General features: G+C 46.1%; 1 protein-coding gene across 1 annotated transcript; it reads left to right on the forward strand.

Annotated features, from left to right (window-relative positions):
* Positions 1 to 1516: 1516 nt before the first annotated feature.
* LOC120989271 (thioredoxin-like) lies at positions 1517 to 19904 on the forward strand. Its single transcript, XM_040417263.1, has 5 exons — positions 1517 to 1745; positions 7805 to 7909; positions 10694 to 10753; positions 13434 to 13499; positions 19444 to 19904. Exons 1-5 carry the CDS (start codon positions 1722 to 1724, stop codon positions 19519 to 19521), a joined length of 333 nt encoding a protein of 110 aa, XP_040273197.1. The 5' UTR covers positions 1517 to 1721; the 3' UTR covers positions 19522 to 19904.
* Positions 19905 to 20928: the final 1024 nt, after the last annotated feature.

The following is a 20928-nucleotide window of genomic DNA, read 5'->3' on the forward strand; positions in this document are numbered from 1 at the left end:
CATTTTACCCCATATTTGAGTGCCTGGTTCTATTGGTTTCTTTACAATTTTCTTTTGTGACTGGGTGGGTCACACAGACCAAGAGAAAATTACCCAGCTGTAGTGATCCACAGACACTTTGTTTTGTATTGTCCAAAAACCACCATAAAAAAGCCAGGTTACAGTTTGCAACTGCACATGGGGACAAAGATCTTACTTTTTGGAGAAATGTCCTGTGGGCTGATGAAATAAAAATGGAACTATTTGGTCATAATGACCATCGTTATTTGTATAAAGGAAAAGGCTTAAAAGCTAAAGAACACCATCCCAACTGTAGATCACAGGGGTGGCAGCATCATGTTGTGGGGCCGCCGCCGGTCAGCTGTGAGGCGAGGAGGCGGCGCTCCACTTCCTTGTCATCACCCTACACCTAGTCTCCAATGGAGCAGTGTAATGGTCAGTTCGCAGTGTTCGCCAGTGAACACATGCGGGCTGCCATCTTTAGTAAGGTAGACTCACCCGTCCGGCGATGCACAGGTAAGCCTTTACCTGTGCCGCGAGCCGGTCTGAAATCAAATGCGGTAACCGGGAGCAGGCAGTTCCGAGAACAGCCGCCGGGGGCCTTCATCGGGCTGTTCTCGGAACTGCCTGCTCCCGGTGACTGCATTTGATTTCAGACCGGCTCGCGGCACAGGTAAAGGCTTACCTGTGCATCGCCGGACGGGTGAGTCTACCTTACTAAAGATGGCAGCTCGCATGATTTCGCTGGCGAACACTGCGAACTGACCATCACTGATTACAGGCACCCGCTCTATTCACTTGAATGAAGTGGGTGCCTGCTTTACACCACACTTCTGAGACATAGTGCGGTGTAATGAAGAGGAAGCATGGCGCTGACGGTGTGAACGCAAGGCCCTGCAGTGCAGTGCAGAGTCGGGAGGCTACGGAGCAGTGAGCGAGAAGCTTCTTCAATTCACTACCTCTCCGTGGTCATCTATTGCAATATGGCGATATAACTAAAAATCTATATTGCTGCCCGAATTGATGACGATATTATCGTATATATAGTTTATATCGCCCACCCCTAACGCGTTGAATACTTCATCATAAATTAAGTGCATCCTCAGGCAGTCCGTGCCCCTAACCTGAAATCTGTATCGGCTCACGGCTGCCATAGACTTCAATCATCATTTACGTCTGACAAATGGCGTAAACGATGATAAATATGACGGGGATGATGGTCACACCAACACTCTGCCCCCTTTTAGCAAAATGGTGAGGGAAAAGTACAAACGCCACTTGTGCGTAGATTTATGTGTCACTGGCATAAGGGCTTTCATAAACTCTACACTATATTCAATTCCACATGACTGGAATCCTGCCATTACACTGCCAGTGTCCTGAATCACTCCCTTCCCCAGCACAGGGTGTGTTACTGGCAGCACCGGCCCCAGCTTGCCCTCAAATATTTCCTGGCAGCGCCCTGGAAATGCCCACTCTCCATGTTAGAGAGCCATAGAGGCACTTTATCCTCTTCTATGGAAATCTGTTCATAGGAATAGTGGAAAGATAAGCTGAGCCCCGAGCAGCTGCATGACACTCCCAGCCGCACCGCAGCTCTCTCACAAGGGGCCGGTCCACGGCCTCATTTTCCCGCCCACACTCCTGTGTATATGTAGACAGCAGCAGGTCGGGGGAGTACTGGCTGCATAACACAGACGTGTCCTGACGAGCCTGACATCATGGTGCAGTACGTGGAGAGCTTGGTAAGTCAGGGCGTTAGAGGGTGGTATACTAGTGGTCAGCACTGATCGCCATGATCACATGCATGTTTAACTCCTTCCCTGCTGACTGGGAGCGGACCGGAGTGATGAGGCTGCCTATGTGCCGCAGTGTGTGGCGATTCCATAGGCCTTGTTCACACCTCACGACCCCTGGTCTGTATGGATGCAGACGCGATAGTTATCTGGTGCTGTTGGATGGGGTTCAGGCTCATCTATGTCCACATACTTGTGACTGGCACTGTGATGCCTGAGGGGCAGCGGATGACTCAGGGATTCTCAGGTGCGTTTCCATGCAGCTTTTGCGAAAGCAAGTAGTGGAATTAAAAAATGAGTAATGCAATTATTATTTTATTTTTTTAACTATCCAGCATTGACACTGGCTTCAAAAGGCGGCACATTTAATCCGTGAGGTGTTTCCCACCCCTTACATACCTCACCACTTTTGAAAAGGCAAAGGAGGATAATCTCAGCGATGCGCCAAAAGAGCCGTAACCCTGCCCGTCTATACGTGCCCCACAAGCTGGTTATGACCCCCTTCATAATAGAATGCACACATAGTGCCCTTATACAGCGGTGATTAGGGCTGCAGGAAATGATTATTTTAGTAATCGAGTATTCTATCGATTTTGTTTTTTATGATTTGAGTAATTTAATTTAAAAAAAATGAATTAATAGACAGTTTTTTTTTTTTCTTTATAAAAACTCATCAGAACCCTGGCATCAGTCCCCAACACCCTTCGTTCCCCCCTGTGCGATCAGCCCAAGTGCATCAGTTCCCCCCAGTGCCATCAGCTCTTCCCCCCCCCCCAGTGCCATCAGCTCTCCCCCCCCCCGCCCCCCCCCAGTGCCATCAGCTCTTCCCCACCCATTGTGCCATAGTCTCTGCTGCCCTGCTCCTCCTAACACCTGGATTGCACAGCGTCATTGGTTGCTATGACGCTGTGCACTCCGGGCGCCCGGCCTTAGTCACGCCCCCACCCCCTCGGTTTCACCAACTTACCTTTCCAGCCGGGGGTGCCGCCGACACTCCATTGTTCCGCGCTGCTCTGCGCCTGACATCACACAGCACATCAGGTCACGGCGTGCGTACGTCAGGAGGTCAGTGCAGCGCGAGACCATGGACGTGCTGTGAAGTGTCCGGAGGCCCCCTGCTGGAAAGGTGAGTATTCCAAGCGCAGTGGGAGACTCCCGCTTCAGTGGTCACATGACACAAACGAATCTTTGATGCAAAAAAATGTTTTGTGTCAAATTACTCGATTTAATCGAGTAATCGTTTCAGCCCTAGTGGTGATGCCCCCATATAGTAATATTGTGCTCCAAAAAGTAGTTATGCTCATACCTCCCAACTTTTGAAAAGAAGGAAGAGGGACACTATGTGTGGTGCACCACAGCAAATTCTTTTCTGCACTAGGCCATGCCTCCAACCTCGCCCAAAACATAACTAAACACCAAATTCCACCCAGTCCCCTAAATGCCCTCACATAGTAATTATTCCCCTTTATGCCACCACACAGTAGCTATGCCAGCATTGTGTCCCCTTAACAGTAGTTATGACAAGCTATGTGCCCCCTCTCTGCAGCTATGGCCAGATGGGTTCCCCCTCTCTGCAGCTATGGCCAGATGGGTGCCCCCTGACAGTAAGGTGCCACCTGTGGAGAGCCGGCAGGGGGGAGAAATGATGAAGCAGTGAGCGGATGGACGGCTCTTGCTTCATCATTACAGGCAGCTGCCTATGGAAGCAATGACAGCCGCAAGAAGCAGGTCATACCTCCCCTGTACCGGGACAGTGGGACAGCCACTGAAATCCTGGATCCGGGACAGTTGGGATGTATGGTTTGCTCCCTTAGTGCCCCATCTACAGTTGCATGTTCCCTCAGTGCCCCACAAAGTAGTTATGGCCACTTAGTGCCCTTATACAGTAGTCATGCCTCTTACTGCGCCCCATATCGTTATGTTTCATTAGTGCGCCACAAAGTAGTTATGCCCACTAGGGTTGTTGCGAGTATCGAAAATTTCGATACCCAATCTATACTCTTCCATTTTTTCGATACTGGGCTGCGCTGCTGCGCAGTCTAGTATCTCTGAACATGAGCGCGCTGCTGTCAGCGCGCTCATGTTCCGTCAGCAGCACAGGGGAGAAGGAAGCTGTCCTCCCTCCCCCTGTGCTGCCACCAATGAGAAGAGAGGGGCGGAGGAGGGGTGGGCGCACTGCGCCACCAATGATACAACTTTTTACTACAAAGAGCGGCACCCAGCGATGTCCCAGCACTTACTATTAGTCCTGGGCGCTGCTCCGTTCTCCCGCAGTGCCCCATTACTGTCTCCTCTCCTGCTCCATATTCTAATTATTATCGGAGCAATGGGGAGGAGACATTAGCTTCTCTCCTGGGCGTTCCTTCTCCCTGCGCTGCAATTGGACAGCGCTAAAGCCAGGGAGAAGGAACGCCCACTAGAGAAGCTGATGTCTCCTCCCCATTGCTCCGATAATAATTAGCATATGGGGCACTGCGGGCGAACGGAGCGGCGCCCAGGACTAATAGTAAGTGCTGGGACATCGCTGGGCGCCGCTCTGTGTATCCTAATACTTAAAATCTGGACCCAGGAAAAGTAGTCTTTAACACATAATACAGGAGGCGGGTGCCGGCAGCAGAATCGCATTGCCAACACCCTGCCCCTGACAGGGAGCTGCGATCAGCGGCAGTTAAACCCTCAGGTGCGGCACCTGAGGGGTTAACTGCTACTGATCTGCCAGTACCCGTCTCCTGTATTAAGGGGTAATTATCATTGGTGGTGCAGTGCGCCCTCCCCTCAACCCCCCACCCCATTAAAATCATTGGTGGCACAGTCCGCCGGCCCCTCTCAACCCCCCCAGTATTAAAATCATTGGTGGCAGTGGCCACAGGGTCCCCTCCCCCTCATTGGTGGTGCAGTGGCAGCTTCTGATCGGAGCCTCAGCAGTGTAATCCTGGGGCTCCGATCGGTTACCATGGCAGTCAGGACGCTACTGAAGCCCTGGCTGGCATGGTAACATCTCTGATGCTGTGTGCACAGAGCAGCAGGGACAGTGTGAGGTCCTGTTCACCCTAATAGAGCTCTATCAGGGTGAATAGGACAAGGGATGAAAAAAATCCCAGGTTCTATCCCCTAAGGCCTCTTTCACACTTGCGTTGTTGGGATCCGGCATGCACTTCCGTTGCCGGAGGTGCCCGCCGGATCCGGAAAAACGCAAGTGTACTGAAAGCATTTGAAGACGGAACCGTCTTCCAAATGCTTTCAGTGTTACTATAGCACCCAGGACGCTATTAAAGTCCTGGTTGCCATAGTAGGAGCAGGGGAGCGGTATACTTACAGTCCGTGCGGCTCCCGGGGCGCTCCAGAATGACGTCAGAGCGCCCCATGCGCATGGATGACGTGATCCATGCGACACGTCATCCATGAGCGTGGGGCGCCCTGACGTCACTCTGGAGCGCCCGGGGAGCCGCACGGATGGTAAGTATACTGCTCCCCCGCTCCCCGCTACACTTTACCATGGCTGCCAGGACTTTAGCGTCCCGGCAGCCATGGTAACCACTCTGAAAAAGCTAAATGTCGGCTCCGGCAATGCGCCGAAACGACGTTTAGCTTAAGGCCGGATCCGGATCAATGCCTTCCAATGGGCATTAATTCCGGATCCGGCCTTGCGGCAAGTGTTCAGGATTTTTGGCCAAAAAACGTTCCGTTCCGGAACTGAAGACATCCTGATGCATCCTGAACGGATTTCACTCCATTCAGAATGCATGGGGATAATCCTGATCAGGATTCTTCCGGCATAGAGCCCCGACGACGGAACTCTATGCCGGAAGACAATAACGCAGGTGTGAAAGAGCCCTAAGGGGGGAAATGGTTATTAAATAAAAAGTGTAAAAAAACAAACAAACCCCCACCAAAATATTAAGTACGAATCACCCCCTTTCCCAATTTCACATATAAAATGTATAAATAATAAACAAACATCGCATATCGCCACGTCAGAAAAGTCCAAACTATTAAAATATTTAAAAAATCTATGCGGTGAACGCCGGAACAGAAAAAAATAAATAAAAACTGCGTGATTCGCCATTTTTTAAAATGCGGAATGCACGTGGCTTTTTTGGTTTATTTTTTTCGCATGGTATCGAGTATCGCAATACTTTTTCATGGTATAAAAACCGAATGAAAAATTTGGTATCGCAACAACTCTAATGCCCACTTAGTGTCCCCTACATAATAGAATGCTGACTTGGTGCCCTTATACAGTAGGCATGCCTCTTACTGCCCCCCATATCGTTATGTTTCATTAGTGCGTCACACAGTAGTTACAGCCATTTAGTGTCCCCTACACAATAGAATATGTCCTTGGGCCCCAAGGGACCCCCACACGGTAGTGTTGCCCCTCTCACAGTAGTGCTGTCCCCATACTTTAAATAAAGTACGGTAATAACTCCTCACCTAGCCCTGTTCCCCTGATGACCGGAGCACATCACTGCATCGTACCTTTTGGGGGGCACACAGGCTGGCGCATGGTGAACGGAGAGCTGACCGCTCCCTGCTTCACCACTGTGTCCAACGGTATCTCCTGATGGGGCAGATACGGTTGAAATCAGGAAATACCGCAGCCTTCCCTTCACTGCTTATTGCCACCAGGGATTAAAGGGTTTCTGTCATGAGAAAAATGGTTATGTAGCTGGCTGACATTAGCGATATGCTAATGTCAGCAGAACATAACTGAGGCTCCGTCCTCTCGCCGTTTGGCACGCCCTTGTAAAGGCGATTGACATCCTCGGTCTCCTCCGTGCCCCGCAAATCCCGCACCGTCCATTTTATTATTGGGCGCAGTGAAAGGACGCTCGCCTGCTGCCGTCCTTCACTCACTGCACCTGTGCCTAATACTAAAATGGACGGTGCAGGATTTGCGGGGCACGGAGGAGACCGAGGATGTCAATCGCCTTTACAAGGGCGTGCCAAACGGTGAGAGGACAGAGCCTCTAGGTGCTACAGCAACGCCCCACTAGCACATAGAGGCTCATTCGCATATTATAAAAGTCATTATTTAGAGCGAACGGCAGCAGGCAGGGAGATATAAGTCATACAGTTACGTACTGCTGACTTTAGCACCTCGCTAATGTCAGCCAGCTACATAACCATTTTTCTCATGACAGAAACCCTTTAAAATTGTCAAGTGGGGGTCCCTGATTTTCTTGGCGTTTAATTGGTACAGCACAATGCACAGCTCCAAGGGAAAGGTGATTTTGGAATCTGACTTTTATACTGATGTTTAAATGAATAAAAATGCTTAAAGGGGTTTTCTGTTGAACAGTGATCATCCCCTATCCTGTCAGTAAGGCCTCTTTCACACGGCCGTTTTTTTTTCCCGTTTACTGGCCGTTTTTTGCGGTCCGTATACGGAGCCATTGATTTCAATGGGTCCGCAAAAAAAAAACGGAATGTACTCCGTATGCATTCCGTTTCCGTTTTTCCGTTCCGTTTTAACATAGAACATGTCCTATATTTGGCCGCAAATCACGTTCCGTGGCTCCATTAAAGTCTATGGGTCCGCAAAAAAACGGAATGCATACGGAAGTGCATCCGTATGTCTTCCGTATCCGTTCCGTTTTTTGCGGATCCATCTATTGAAAATGTTATGCCCAGCCCAATTTTTTCTATGAAATAACTGTATACTGTATTTGCCATACGGAAAAACGGAACGGAAAAACGAAACGGAAACAAAACGGAAACAAAAAACGGAACAACGGATCCGTTTAAAACGGATCGCAAAACACTGAAAAAGCCATACGGTCGTGTGCAATAGGCCTAAGTGTTTTATCAGGGGGGTTCAGCCACTGCTCACGAGGACGGGGTAATCTGTTCCTGGTTTAAATTGAGCGGTGGTTGCGTGTGTCTGCTCAGGACTGTGGGAGGTAGCTGTACACAGCGCTCCGCTATGTCCAGCAGGGCCATAGACTTGTGGAACCCCTGTTCTTGTGAGATCATGCCACTGTCTGACTACAGGTGTCTTTTAACAGGATGAATTTAGGACCATTATTGACAGTGGCGGAAATAAACTTATAGTGGTGGATTTCACCGCCACCTGGTGTGGACCCTGCCAGCATATAGCTCCTTTCTATGAGGTAAGTGGAAACCATACACTATTAGGCATTGAGAGTGGCTGCAAAGAGCATTGGTTGGAGGACCCAGCATTGGGGGCGTTATATGGACAGTCCATTGATTTCAGTGAGCGTTGTGTAATGATCCACTCCTCCTATGGTGGCGGGCAATCGCAGGGATTACGGAAACAAGTCTGCCCTGTGTGAATGTACCCCAAGAGACGGAGTTCAGACAGAAGAGAGAACATGCAAGTAGTCTAAGTTCTGAGAAACGGTGGATTGGTGCTGCTATCATGGCTTGGCCTGCGTCAGCAAACCTGGGCTGAGCCAACAGGGCCCATGATTATCTGGGTAAACCTGCTGAGAGCGGGGGGCACCACCGGGTCTGTAGCTGGCCTTGTGCATGTGTCCAGCCAGAACTGGTCCCTAAAGCCCACGCCATTGTAGACTTGGGCTTTAACTAACTACCTTAGTGATTGGGTAGCTGAGTAACAGGTCCATCGAGGTGAAGTACAAAATAGAAGCAGGTCCTCTATTGGTCTTCTGGGTCACCTGCCTACCTGTGACAGGCCTTCCAGTGACAATTGTCACTTTGCGGGGCACACACTTAATAAATTTGTATACTCCAGCCAGGAGATTTCTTATGTAATGTGCACCAGTTTCATCAGCAAATAACAAAAAGCTATAGTGGTAATAAACTGATACACGTGAAAAATGTCTCACTAGTGGCTGGTCCTGAAGACTAAAGTGGTCCATATATATACTCTGCAACAAAGTAATGACAGTGGCTAGAAAGGAATTTTCTTCTAACTCAATGCTGTGTCATTCCTCTATAGCTCCTACTAGATATTTATGAATGAATTGCCTGCAGTAAAGATCTAGATGGGTGTTAACAGTTGGGGGGGGTGTCCCTGCGCAGTCTGACATTGCCAGCACCGATTAAATAGTGTCAGAGTGCAGGGACCCTCCTGAAGACTGCTGGCAATTCATTAATACACTTCTAGTAGGAATAATAAATGAATAACAGTCACAACATTTGTAATTACATGGGGAATGTGAGTTAAGGCACGTGCTTTAGTTATGTTTTTACCTACAGTTAAAAAAAACTGTACCAGTTCAGCTGTTGGGCATCCATTCCTCATATAGGCAGTATTAAATTGCTGGTTTCTAGCTATCTGTCGTCTTCAGGTTATTTCTATCTAAGAGCAGAGATGCAGCATTCCTTTATCATTTGTGACTGTAATAGTTATATTATTTATAAAAGGGCTTGTTCGGTTTCCGTGACCTGTTCTTCACTCAATCAGCCCCTCTGAGTGAATCTGTATGGAGCAGGGTAAGGGTTTTTTCTGCAGATCCGGTGACATACCGGGCAATGCTAGGTGGAGGTTTCCGCCTAGCAGTGTTCCCGGTGACCTCATCGGCACTAATGGGCAGTCTTTAGCGCTGCCCTAGCCTGTAAAACAACCTAGGGCAGCACTTAAGACAGCCCATTAGTGCAGGTAATGTCACCGGGAACATTGCCTCCGTCTACCAGTGTAATAATGTAAACCAAGCAGTCCTTGCCCTGCGATATGCAGGGCAAGGGGGAGCATGAAATGAATGAGTGACCCTTTCATCCTTTTAGTTTACTGTGCAAATGTTATTAGCCAACAATTGGGGAAACACTATTGCAAAAATATACGCCAGCAGCCATGTGGTTTTACCAGCGTTAGACTTTTTGTAGGGCGTTTGAGTGACAGCTGTAGTCCAAAACAGTAAACTAATGGTCCTTTTACATCACCTTACAATCTATCCTGTTATTGGGGATAAATGCTTGTAGAACTACTCATTCCCTATACTTGACCTGTATGGAAGCTGTTGGCGAATGCACGATGAGCAAATGCTCTTTCATTGGGTGATTGTCTTTCATCCAGCATCTAACACAATTGTTTCTGACAGCCAGTTGGGCACTACACGTGGGAATCTGCTGCCCAGAAACAATGAAACTGTATGGGGACAAGCAGTCACTGTAGCAATCATCCCCTTACAAAGGAGATAATTGCTGCATGTTAATGTAGCTGTCATTGCCCTGAAGTTGAGCCGTTTATTGGGAACATTTTGTTCATTCCTGATAATTGTCCAGCTAAATCAGTCCATGCCATGTTGTGCACTGCATCTGTTATTCTCTGACCTCTTAGAAAGGTACATGATGTAAACTGTAGTTAATATAATCTTCTTACCAGTGACTGTATTTGTGAGATATATCCTCCCTCCTGATTCCCAGCTGTGTCATATGACTAACACTGGACTCTGCCTTCTAATGAGGAAGCCAGTTTCTCTGAATGAATAGAGAAGTAACTGACTTCCTGTCCTGTGTCAGTTGGAGATCAGAGAGTTGGTCACATGACACAGCTGAGGATCAGAAGGGAGGAGATGACTCCCAAATACAGTCACTGGTAAGAAGATTATCTTCACTACCGTTTACATCATCTACCCTTCTAACAGGTCAGAGAATACAAATTTTGTGGGAATGCTTCTTTAAAATCAATCAAAAGAGCTACAAAAAGTCTGGCTGTAGCCCCAGCCTTAGAGCTACTTCTAACCATTGAACGAGTGGTAAAGGGTCATTGTGCTAACAGTTTAGTCCATGTTGTTCAAACTGGCCAGCAGGCAAAAGTTTCAAGAATGGCCTACTTCTTTCCAAATGTTAAATTTCACCTGACAGATGTTCATTATCTCAACTTTAATATGTATGGCTGTCTTTTATAGTAGTGTATTCATGTTATTTAGTTTTTTCATCATTGCCCAAACCATTTGTTTGTTTTCCAGTCACTTGCCATTAAGTACCCAGGAATTGTCTTGTACAAGGTTGATGTGGACGAGGCGGGGGTAAGTTACAGCATACACATACAGTAGTTGTCATAGATATTTCAGTGCACCAGAAACGGCAGATCTGTTTCCATCTATGCCCAGCTTTGCATTGCACCTACCTGTACACAAGCCTGGTGGAGCTACAGTATTTGACTGTTTTGGACCTTCTAGAAATGAAGGAGGAATGCTAGTTGTAGAGTCATCTTGGAAGTGTTTATCGATATACTGTGCTGATCAGCATTATTTTCACAATGACCTTTTGGCCTTTTGTATACAGCAATGTTTTGTGCACGTGGCTGTATGTCTGGAAGGGACTAAAGCTCCTAAGCTACAGATCTGATAAAAATATGGCTATCCTTTGTGCATTAATCCACTTTTTTTTCATAGATTCTGTGACTAAAGCTTCCATGTGCCTTAGTTTAAAGTCTGAGATGCACAGAGGCTCAGAATGAGATTGTTGGCAGAAGACCTTAGGCTACCTGCACACTTCATGGATTACATGTGGTTACTCTTCACAGATGTTCATGCGGATTTCTCTGTGTTTCACCAGCAAAATCTGCTTGTGTTACTTATAGATTTCGATGCGGTTTTGCCCCAATCACACCCTTTGCAACGCAAATCTGCACCAAAAATTCAGAAAAAAAATTGACATGCTGCCGATATCTAAATCTGCATGGCCAGGCCAATTCTGGGCTGAAAAAATCTGCAGGGTGTACATAAAACTTGTAGAATCTCATTCACTTTGCTGTTACCTTCTAAGAGCTCATTCACACGACCATATAAATTTTTGCTGATCCGCAAAACACTGATACATGCCGTGTGCGTTCCGCCATGATAGAAATGCTTATTCTTGTCAGCAACGGGAAGTACGGGGCAACAGAAGTACGGATGCGGACAGCACATGGCGTGCTGTCTGCATCTTTTGTGGCCCCATTGAAATGAATGGGTCTGCATCCCACCCATCCACAAAATTGCAGTACAGATGCAGACAGAAAAATAGTCGTGTGAATGGGCCCTTACGCTGAGGTGGAAAGAAACATATAATTCACAATGTTTGCGGTAGCCTTAGGCCTCGTTCACACTTCAGTGTTTGGTCAGTGATTTCCATCAGTGATTTGTGAGCCAAAACCAGGTACTGCTCTAAACACAGAACAGGAGCAGATCTTTCACTTCTACCTCATGTCTGTGGAGGCTCCACTTCTGGTTTTGGCTCACAAATCACTGATGGAAATCACTGACCAAACACTGAAGTGTGATCAAGGCCTTAGAGTTTATGCACATGGCTGTATTACGGATACGTGCATATATTTAGTGCCTAGAATGAAATTTGATCCCATGCTTTTGAGATAACCAATGCCTTACCAGGCAGAATCTTATTCCGCCCCTGACAGCCCATGCATAATGGGCAATGATCAATTTGAATTCCCTACAGCTCTGCATTTTCCTACCATATACTTTAAAAGGGGTTGTTCATGACTTAAAGTAGCACTCCCACAAAAAATGTTAGAAAGGTACATGATGTAATCTGTAGTGAATGTAATTTCTCAGTTATAACCTCTTCTGCTTCTCAGTTGTGTCATGTAACACAGCATCTTATGTGTGGACAGGAAGTCTATGTATTCCTATGGGAGTCTCAATGTCCGTCTCTTAGGAATGAATAGAGAAGTAACTGACTTCCTGTCCTGTGTCAGTTGGAGATCAGAGAGTTGGTCACATGACACAGCTGAGGATCAGAAAGGAGGTTATAACTCATAAATACAGTCTCCGGTAAGATAACCTTAAAGGGAACCTGTCATCAACTTTATTCTGACCTCGCTGAGGGCAGTGTAAATTTGTGACAGAAATGCTGATTTCAGTGGTGTGTCACTCATGAGCTAAAAGTAAGTGGTTGCTGAGAACCAGCATCATAATCATTGCAGCACAGGCCTTCAAAAGAGTCAGATCTACTTGAGAAGAGTCATGGTTATTAATAATCTCCTGCTCTCTCACCCATCTGCTGATGATTGGCAGTTCTCTCCTAGAGAGAAAGGGAGAAAACTAGGTAGAAGACTGTCAGTCATCAGCAGGTGGGCAGGAGAGCAGGAATTCATGAATAACCAGGACTCTTCTCAGGTGGCCGGGACTCTTTTCCAGGCCCAGTCTGCAACCACTTACTTTTACCTTATAAATGACAGACCACTGAAATCAACTGACCTGTCTCTACTTTATTCTGCCGTTAGTATGGGCAGCATAAAGGTGATGACAGGTTCCATTTTAACTACAATTTACATCATGTACCTTTCTAATGGGCCAGAGACTAACCATTTTTGTGGGAACTTTAATGATGATCCATCCTTAGGATAGGTTATGACTCCCAGCACCTAGGAGTAGGCAGGGCACTTTGGCGAGCACTGTGGCTTTTTCCTCCGTCTTTGACACCACATCTGTTGGTCGTATGGCCTTTGTTCATCGCCCGTTCATATCAGTGGGAGTGAGCTGCAGCTATACAGTGTACGGTGCTCTCCTTGGTATAATATGAGAGATTGAAACTTTTGTCCAAGTACTGTAGTCTAGTCAAACAGATGAAGGGGTTCGGACCTCCCTCCCTGAAGGCTTATCGGTGATGAAATGCTGTGTCTTTCTTAAAACTAAAGTCTATCTTCTGTTTACATGGTCACTTTTTTTTTTTTTCTTCTCTCAATTGTTTTATGTTTTGCAGGACATATCATCTGCATATGGAATAAGGGCCATGCCAACGTTTCACTTTTACAAGAATGGACAGAAGGTATGGCCTAACTGTATTGTAAGGATAGAGTTGGTTACACCTTTATAATGGTGGTGTTATTATTTAGGCAATTAAAGCTGATGCACAGTATTATGAAAAGTTATACAGTTTCTATTGATTCCGTGTCAGTTTCCTAGAGTTTTCAAGGTGCCCCTCCTTCAGGATATATCCGTGTCTGTGCATCAATGATGAAGGCAGTAGCTGTTGTGTTGTCTTTACTGTTCTCAGTCCTCTAAATGCACATGGCGTAACACTGATAAAGCTCTAGCCAGCACAAATTACACAGAACTTCTTCAATTGCGGACAAGAATAGGCAGTTCTATGGGGGTGCCGGCCGGCTGTATTGCGGATCCGCAATACACTACAGGTGTGTGAATGGACCCTAATAGTGGGTATGTAAAAAGCATATCTCCTTTTGAAGGAAGGGAACATTTACGTATATGATTTTAAATGGTCACTAGCTTCTCAGATTTTAGAATCTCCTGTCTCCATGTGCACTCTATGGGGAGTTTTCATAACTATAGCTAGTTACCAGCCAACAGCTCAGGGACAGTCGGAGCCTGCAGAGGGGAAAATCGCAAAAAATTCCAGATACAAGTTATGTAAGGGCCAGTTACAGTATTATTTCTCATGTATACACTGCAGCCTATTTTCCACAATTATTTGTAGGGGCGCTTTATGCACATTTTTCCCACCCCTATAGCATACACATTTAAAGTTTTATATCCTAGAAGTGTCCATCACATGATCAGGACAGATTTTGATGTCATTGACGGATCCTACTGAATGACTGCGAGGTGATCCTCTGTCATGTTCTAAATTGTGGTGTATTTTGCTTATACCAAAATAATCTTTGTTTCATGATTTAGTGTGCTGCATCAACTATGATTTTACCCCATCAAAAAGCTATTTGCTCATTCATCGGGTGATCTGCGCGACCTTTACCCGGGTAGATTATCAGGAATGAGTGTTCGTACGAACATTCGCTCCTGATAATTGCCTCATGTAAATCTGGCATAAGATATGTGTGTGACATTGTGGCATTTTTGATAGGGATGTCCCGATACCATTTTTTTAAGAACGAGTACCAATGCTTTTATTTAAGTACTCACAGATACCAATTGTAGTGTGGTAATGTTTTTACAGCAAATTTTAATTTAATTTAGTCATAGGGGAGATTTATCAAACCTTGTACAAAGAAACAGCGGCGCAGTTGCTGATAGCAATGAAAAAAATGAAAGCTGGAATTTGGTTGCTATGAACAACTGCTTTACTTTTCCTTTGTACAAGGGTTAATAAATGGGCATATAACAGTGCAAAACTACAACTCCCAGCATGCCCGGACAGCCCATTTCCCCACACACCTTATTTTATATTCCCTGTTTGAACTGAATTTCTCCTCCATTTAATGCACCATACCCACCTGGCCTGCTGTAATCCTTCTCATGCGGATACACCAGAGTACTGGGAGGAAGTGGCTTTAACTTCCTCCCAGTGCCAGGCAACCGCATGGGATTTGGGAGCCGCCGCACAGAAGTCCCTCCCCCACGCCGATCAGCTGGGACACGCTGCCGTCCCCATGCTGATCGGCTGGGAGCACCGCGGCCAACACTGGACCCGCCGCCGCCCCCACCGCTGATCATCTGGGACACGGGACCCGCTGCACGGCCATCGGGTATCTGCAGTGGTATCGGTGACATTTGCACAAGTACTTGTGCCGATGTCCGGTATCGGTATCAGGACATGCCTAATTTGTGAAGTCTAGCCTTGAACCATCACTGGTTATGAGAATAAAAGGCTATATGGAGGGCTCAAAGGCTGGGAGCACTCTGAGGGGGCAATTTTTTAAATGACTGATTTAACCCAAAATGAGAAATACATTTTGTTAATTGGTCTTGACTCTTTATTAAAAATGTTCAATACTTTTTTTTTATAAAAGGTTAAGTTTCATCCTAGCTGCAGTAATCTTAGTTTCAGTTTTACTCTGAACCTTCATCTGATGGCTATGTATAGCGCTTATCCCTGAACTTCTAACAGCTCAAACGCTTATTTAAGCGATTGTCTTGGGCTTCGTTCACATCTCCTTTTGTAGATCCAGCAGGCTGTTCAACAGAGCTGCCTGCTGGATCTCACAGATCCAACGTTGTCTGATCCCCATTGACTGCAATGTGATCTGACAGCCTGTATTTGCCTGGCCGGCGACCGTGAGGAGGGCTCAGGTGGCCCTCAGTCAACGGCCAGTCCACCCCTGTATGTATTGTAGCCTCTGCGAATAGTCTGTTCTGGCAGCAGAAAATAACCTATGGGTCCCACTCAGTTTCAATGTCTCTTATCATTCCTTGGTAAAGGACTGCAACTAATACAATTCTCAGGAACCATCAAAACAGCTTTTTTGTTTTTCTGAGGATCACTAAGATTGATGACTAGCTGTCTACCGGAATAGTCATTAACCTGCTCGCCCCAATGATCATTCTGATGGCACTGGTGTCATGTCTCCCCTTCATCTACGATTACACACCCTGGGAACCCCTTATTCTAAAGTAGGGCTGCACGATATGGGAATTTTGTGCGATTGCGATTAGGGCCCTAAAAATTGCGATAACGATGTGCGATGCGATATTTTAAGGGAATTGTGCTAGAGGTCTATTTGCTTGGATTTTCCCATATGAGCCGCTGACGCGGCTGGGTATGACAGTTATGGGGGATCTGTGGATGGCGCCGTTATGTGGGGGATCTGTGGATGGCGCCGTTATGTGGGGGATCTGTGGATGGCGCCGTTATGTGGGGGATCTGTGGATGGCGCCGTTATGTGGGGATCTGTGGATGGCGCCGTTATGTGGGGGATCTGTGGATGGCGCCGTTATGTGGGGGATCTGTGGATGGCGCAGTTATGTGGGGGATCTGTGGATGGCGCAGTTATGTGGGGGATCTGTGGATGGCGCCGTTATGTGGGGGATCTGTGGATGGCGCCGTTATGTGGGGGATCTGTGGATGGCGCCGTTATGTGGGGGATCTGTGGATGGCGCAGTTATGTGGGGGATCTGTGGATGGCGCAGTTATGTGGGGGATCTGTGGATGGCGCCGTTATGTGGGGGATCTGTGGATGGCGCCGTTATGTGGGGATCTGTGGATGGCGCCGTTATGTGGGGGACCTGCGGATGGCGCCGTTATGTGGGGGACCTGCGGATGGCGCCGTTATGTGGGGGACCTGCGGATGGCGCCGTTATGTGGGGGACCTGCGGAGGGCACTGTTATGTGGGGGACCTGCGGAGGGCACTGTTATGGGGGACCTGCGGAGGGCACTGTTATGGGGGATGTGTGCTATGACACATGGGGCCACGAGGGGGGCCAGCATAAGACACACATATAGCATCTTATGCTGGTCCCCCTCATGGCCCCATGTGTCCCTTCATGTGTTAACTCTCCTATTCATAAAATGGCCAGCCTCTGTACTTTCACAGTTTCACTATGAATGCACTCACACTGCAGAGAGCGGCAGAGAGCGAGCCGGCCGGCGCGTGACTGACGTCACTGTCACGCTCCTCCCACTTAATTCAGGAAGCAGGAGTGTGACTAAGTGACGTCAGTCACGCGCTGGCCGGCTGCCTCGCTCGCTCCCGCTCGTCGCTGCAGTGCATTCATTGTGAAAGTAAGTACAGAGGCTGGGCCGACCTGTTATCAATAGAAAAGAGGACTTTATCAATAGGGGCCCCTTCATATATAATAATCGCGGCATTTTCGGTTCGGCCGAATCGCCAAACCGCATTTGCCGATTATCGCGATTCGATTACTTTTGCAATATATCGTGCAGCCCTATTCTAAAGAGTAATTTTGAAGGGGCTGTAGGAGAAACCTTTTCATCGTTCTGGTCATGAAGAAAAGCTAGAGCAAACAGACGTCCATCACTTTGCTATTGACTAGGTATAGCATTAAATTGCTGTGAAATTCTACCAGCTGGATCCAGTTGGATTAAAGTGCCAAATGTTTGTATTGATATTATTGCCTTTGTACTACTGGAGTCTAATGCTGGACCTACACAACCCGATCATTTATGAAGTACAGATCCTTGTTCCCAATAATTGGCGTGTGTAAAGGTGCCGCATGTTCATCAGTGATCTTTCATGTGGACACCACAAAACATCTTCTGCCCAGAAATGAGGATTGAGAACATTGATCTGCTGCCCAGAAACAATGAATCTGTACGAGGACAAGCGATGAAAGTAGCCATTCCTCATCCCCATACACTAACAAGCAGGCAGTTGTCGGGAAGGAACAGTCGGGACTTCTAAATCCACCTTAACCACCTCAGCTCCCCTAGCTTAAACCCCCTTAATGACCAGACCACTTTTTACAATTCTGCACTACACTACTTTCACGGTTTATTGCGCGGTCATGCAACTTACCACCCAAATGAATTTTACCTCCTTTTCTTCTCACGAATAGAGCTTTCATTTGGTGGTATTTCATTGATGCTGACATTTTAACTTTTTTTTGATATTAATCAAAATTGACCGCAATTTTTGCAAAAAAATTTCATTTTTCACTTTCTGTTGTAAATTTTTTCAAATATAACTACATTTCTATATACATTTTTCTCTAAATTTATTGTTCTACATGTCTTTTGATAAAAAAAAAAATGCAATAAGTGTATATTTATTGGTTTGGGTAAAAGTTATAGCGTTTACAAACTATGATGCAAAAATGTGAATTTACGCACTTTGACTTTCTGAGCACCTGTCATGTTTCCTGAGGTTCTACAATGCCCAGACAGTAGAAACACCCCACAAATGACCCCATTTCAGGAAAGTAGACACCCTAAGGTATTCGCTGATGGGCATAGTGAGTTCATGGAAGTTTTTTATTTTTTTGTCACAAGTTAGCGGAAAATGATTTTATTTTCTCTTACAAAGTCTCATATTCCACTAACGTGACAAAAAATAAAAAATTTCCTGAACTCTCCATGCCCCTCACGAAATACCTTGGGGTGTCTTTTTTTCCAAAATGGGGTCACATGTGGGGTATTTATACTGCCTTGGCATTTTAGGGGCCCTAAAGCGTGAGAAGAAGTCTGGAATATAAATGTCTAAAAAATTTTACGCATTTGGATTCCGTGAGGGGTATGGTGAGTTCATGTGAGATTTAATTTTTTTGTCGCAAGTTAGTGGAATATGAGACTTTGTAAGAAAATAAAAATTATTTCCGCTAACTTGTGCAAAAAAAAAAATCTTCTATGAACTCTCCATGCCCCTCATTTTGTCACTGCGGTGGGGCGGACTGAACGTGCGCACAAGATCAGGCCTAATCGGGCGAACACTGCGTTTTTTGTAGAGCCTATAGAACATGTCCTATTCTTGTCAGCAATTGCGGACAAGAAAAGGCATTTTCTATATAGTTCTGGCAATGTGCGGATCCGCAAAATGCGGAAAGCACATTGCCGGTGTCCGTGTTTTGCAGATCCGCAAAACACATACGGACGTCTGAATGGAGCTTTACAGGGGGGGTGATCAGGGGTTAATAAGTGACGGGGGGGGGGGCGTGTAGTGTGGTGATTGGTACTACTTTACAGAGCTGCCTGTGTCCTCTGGTGGTCGATCCAAGCAAAAGAGACCACCAGAGGACCAGGTAGCAGGTATATCAGACGCTGTTAACAAAACAGCGTCTTATATACCCTTCAGGGGTTAAAAAATAATCGCATCTACAGCCTGCCAGCGAATGATCGCCGCTGGCAGGCTGTAGATCAGTTTGTTTACCTTCTGATCCTGTGTGCGCGCATTCACAGGAAATCTCGCGTCTTGCGAGATGACGCACTGAAGCGTCAAGGAGGAACAAACCGACCGCCCGCAGGACACATCCCTGCGTTAGGCGGTCGGGAGATGGTTAAGTAAATTCAGTGTTTCCATTTTTGTTTGGCATTTAAGCAATTGTTTGTTCTTAAATCCTACAGGTAGATGAACTATGTGGTGCTGATAAGGATAAGCTTGAATCTCTGGTCCAAAAGTGGTCGGGACATGGCTCCTCATGAAGAAATTGTCTAAAGTCTTTCATGTGCAGACACTATCATTTGCCTTAAGATTTGGAACAACCCCATCCTCTCCTGTCTTCCTGCAGTCATCTCAGACATCCATATACTAGGACCATGTAAAAGTGATGGAGGCGGTGTGTTTTTATGAAATGGTGCTTGGCTATGATCACTGTACAGGAGGGTGCATGTAAATAGTGACTCATGGCGCTTTGTCTCTACCATTCCTAGTCTATCACGCATGCACATACATCTTAAAGGTGTTGTTTCACTTCAGCAAGTGGCATTTATCTTATAGAGAAAGTTAATACAAGGCACGTACTAATGTATTATTATTATCCATGTTGCTTCCTTTCCTGGCTGGATTCATTTTTTCATCACGTTATACACTGCTTGTTTCCATGGTTACAGACCACCCTGCAATCCATCAGTGGTGGTCGTGCTTGTACACTATAGGAAAAAGCGCTAGCCTGTGTGCGCTCCCGGCCACCAGAAAGGCTGACACTTTTTCCTATAGTTTGCAAGCACGACCACTACTGATGGATTACAGGGTGGTCTGTAACCATGGAAACAGTGTATAATGTAATAGAAAAATGAATCCAGCCAGTAAAGGAGGCAATATGGGCAATCGTAATAAATTAGTACGTGCCTTGTATTAACTTCCTCTACATGATAAATGGCACTTACAGAAATGAGACAACCCTTTAAGGGCTTGGCCAAACTAATATTCCAAAGCGCTTCATTGTGTAATCTATACAAACATGGTATCTTTAAGTGATGGCATACATTATAATTTCATAGCAGTTGAGCACCATTTATTGAAAACAGACAAACCCCTTTACTTTTTTGGCCAAATGCCTTGCCATCCATTTGTGAGCTTTAACACCTAAAGAGTTTTCAAATAGCTGTCTACATTTTACATTTTTTAGACTATCTTCATAAAGGTTCCGTTACTCCTTGGCATGATGTTCATTTCCAGGATAAATTAATGAACATGCACTATAATGCATTGCTTATAAAAGAAAAATGGAAATAAAGCTGATTAAGATTTCTGTCAGTAAAACCGGGACCACTTTACTGATGGTAGGTGTGTGTGTGTGTGTGTGTGTGTGTGTGTGTGGCCTAGTTCAATGCAGCAACACTCTAGTGTTTCCTAAAGAGTAAAGCCCCACCCCCGTTTATTTCATTAAAAATTTGAATGAACTAAATAGTTTAAAGCGTTGTGATTTCTAAGTACATATTACATTGGTAGAAATAAGAATTTTGCTCTGACGCACCTAATTTACAAAAATAAACGACAGTTTACAAATTATGAAGCGAGATATATGTTCCCTAAAGGATCGGTCGGGTCATACTGGCAGCTGGTGGATGAGCAGGAGGAGCTGAGCAGACAGACCTATAGAAAGGGGA

This window comes from Bufo bufo, chromosome 2, assembly GCF_905171765.1.
Source record: "Bufo bufo chromosome 2, aBufBuf1.1, whole genome shotgun sequence".
Lineage (NCBI taxonomy): Eukaryota > Metazoa > Chordata > Amphibia > Anura > Bufonidae > Bufo > Bufo bufo.

Excerpts from the sequence above, each read along its gene's own strand:
- LOC120989271 (XM_040417263.1), top strand. The coding sequence starts at position 1,722 with ATGGTGCAGTACGTGGAGAGCTTG. Across the intron at positions 7,910-10,693 it reads ATATAGCTCCTTTCTATGAG|TCACTTGCCATTAAGTACCC; the intron begins GTAAGTGGAAAC and ends TTTGTTTTCCAG. Across the intron at positions 13,500-19,443 it reads TTTACAAGAATGGACAGAAG|GTAGATGAACTATGTGGTGC; the intron begins GTATGGCCTAAC and ends TAAATCCTACAG.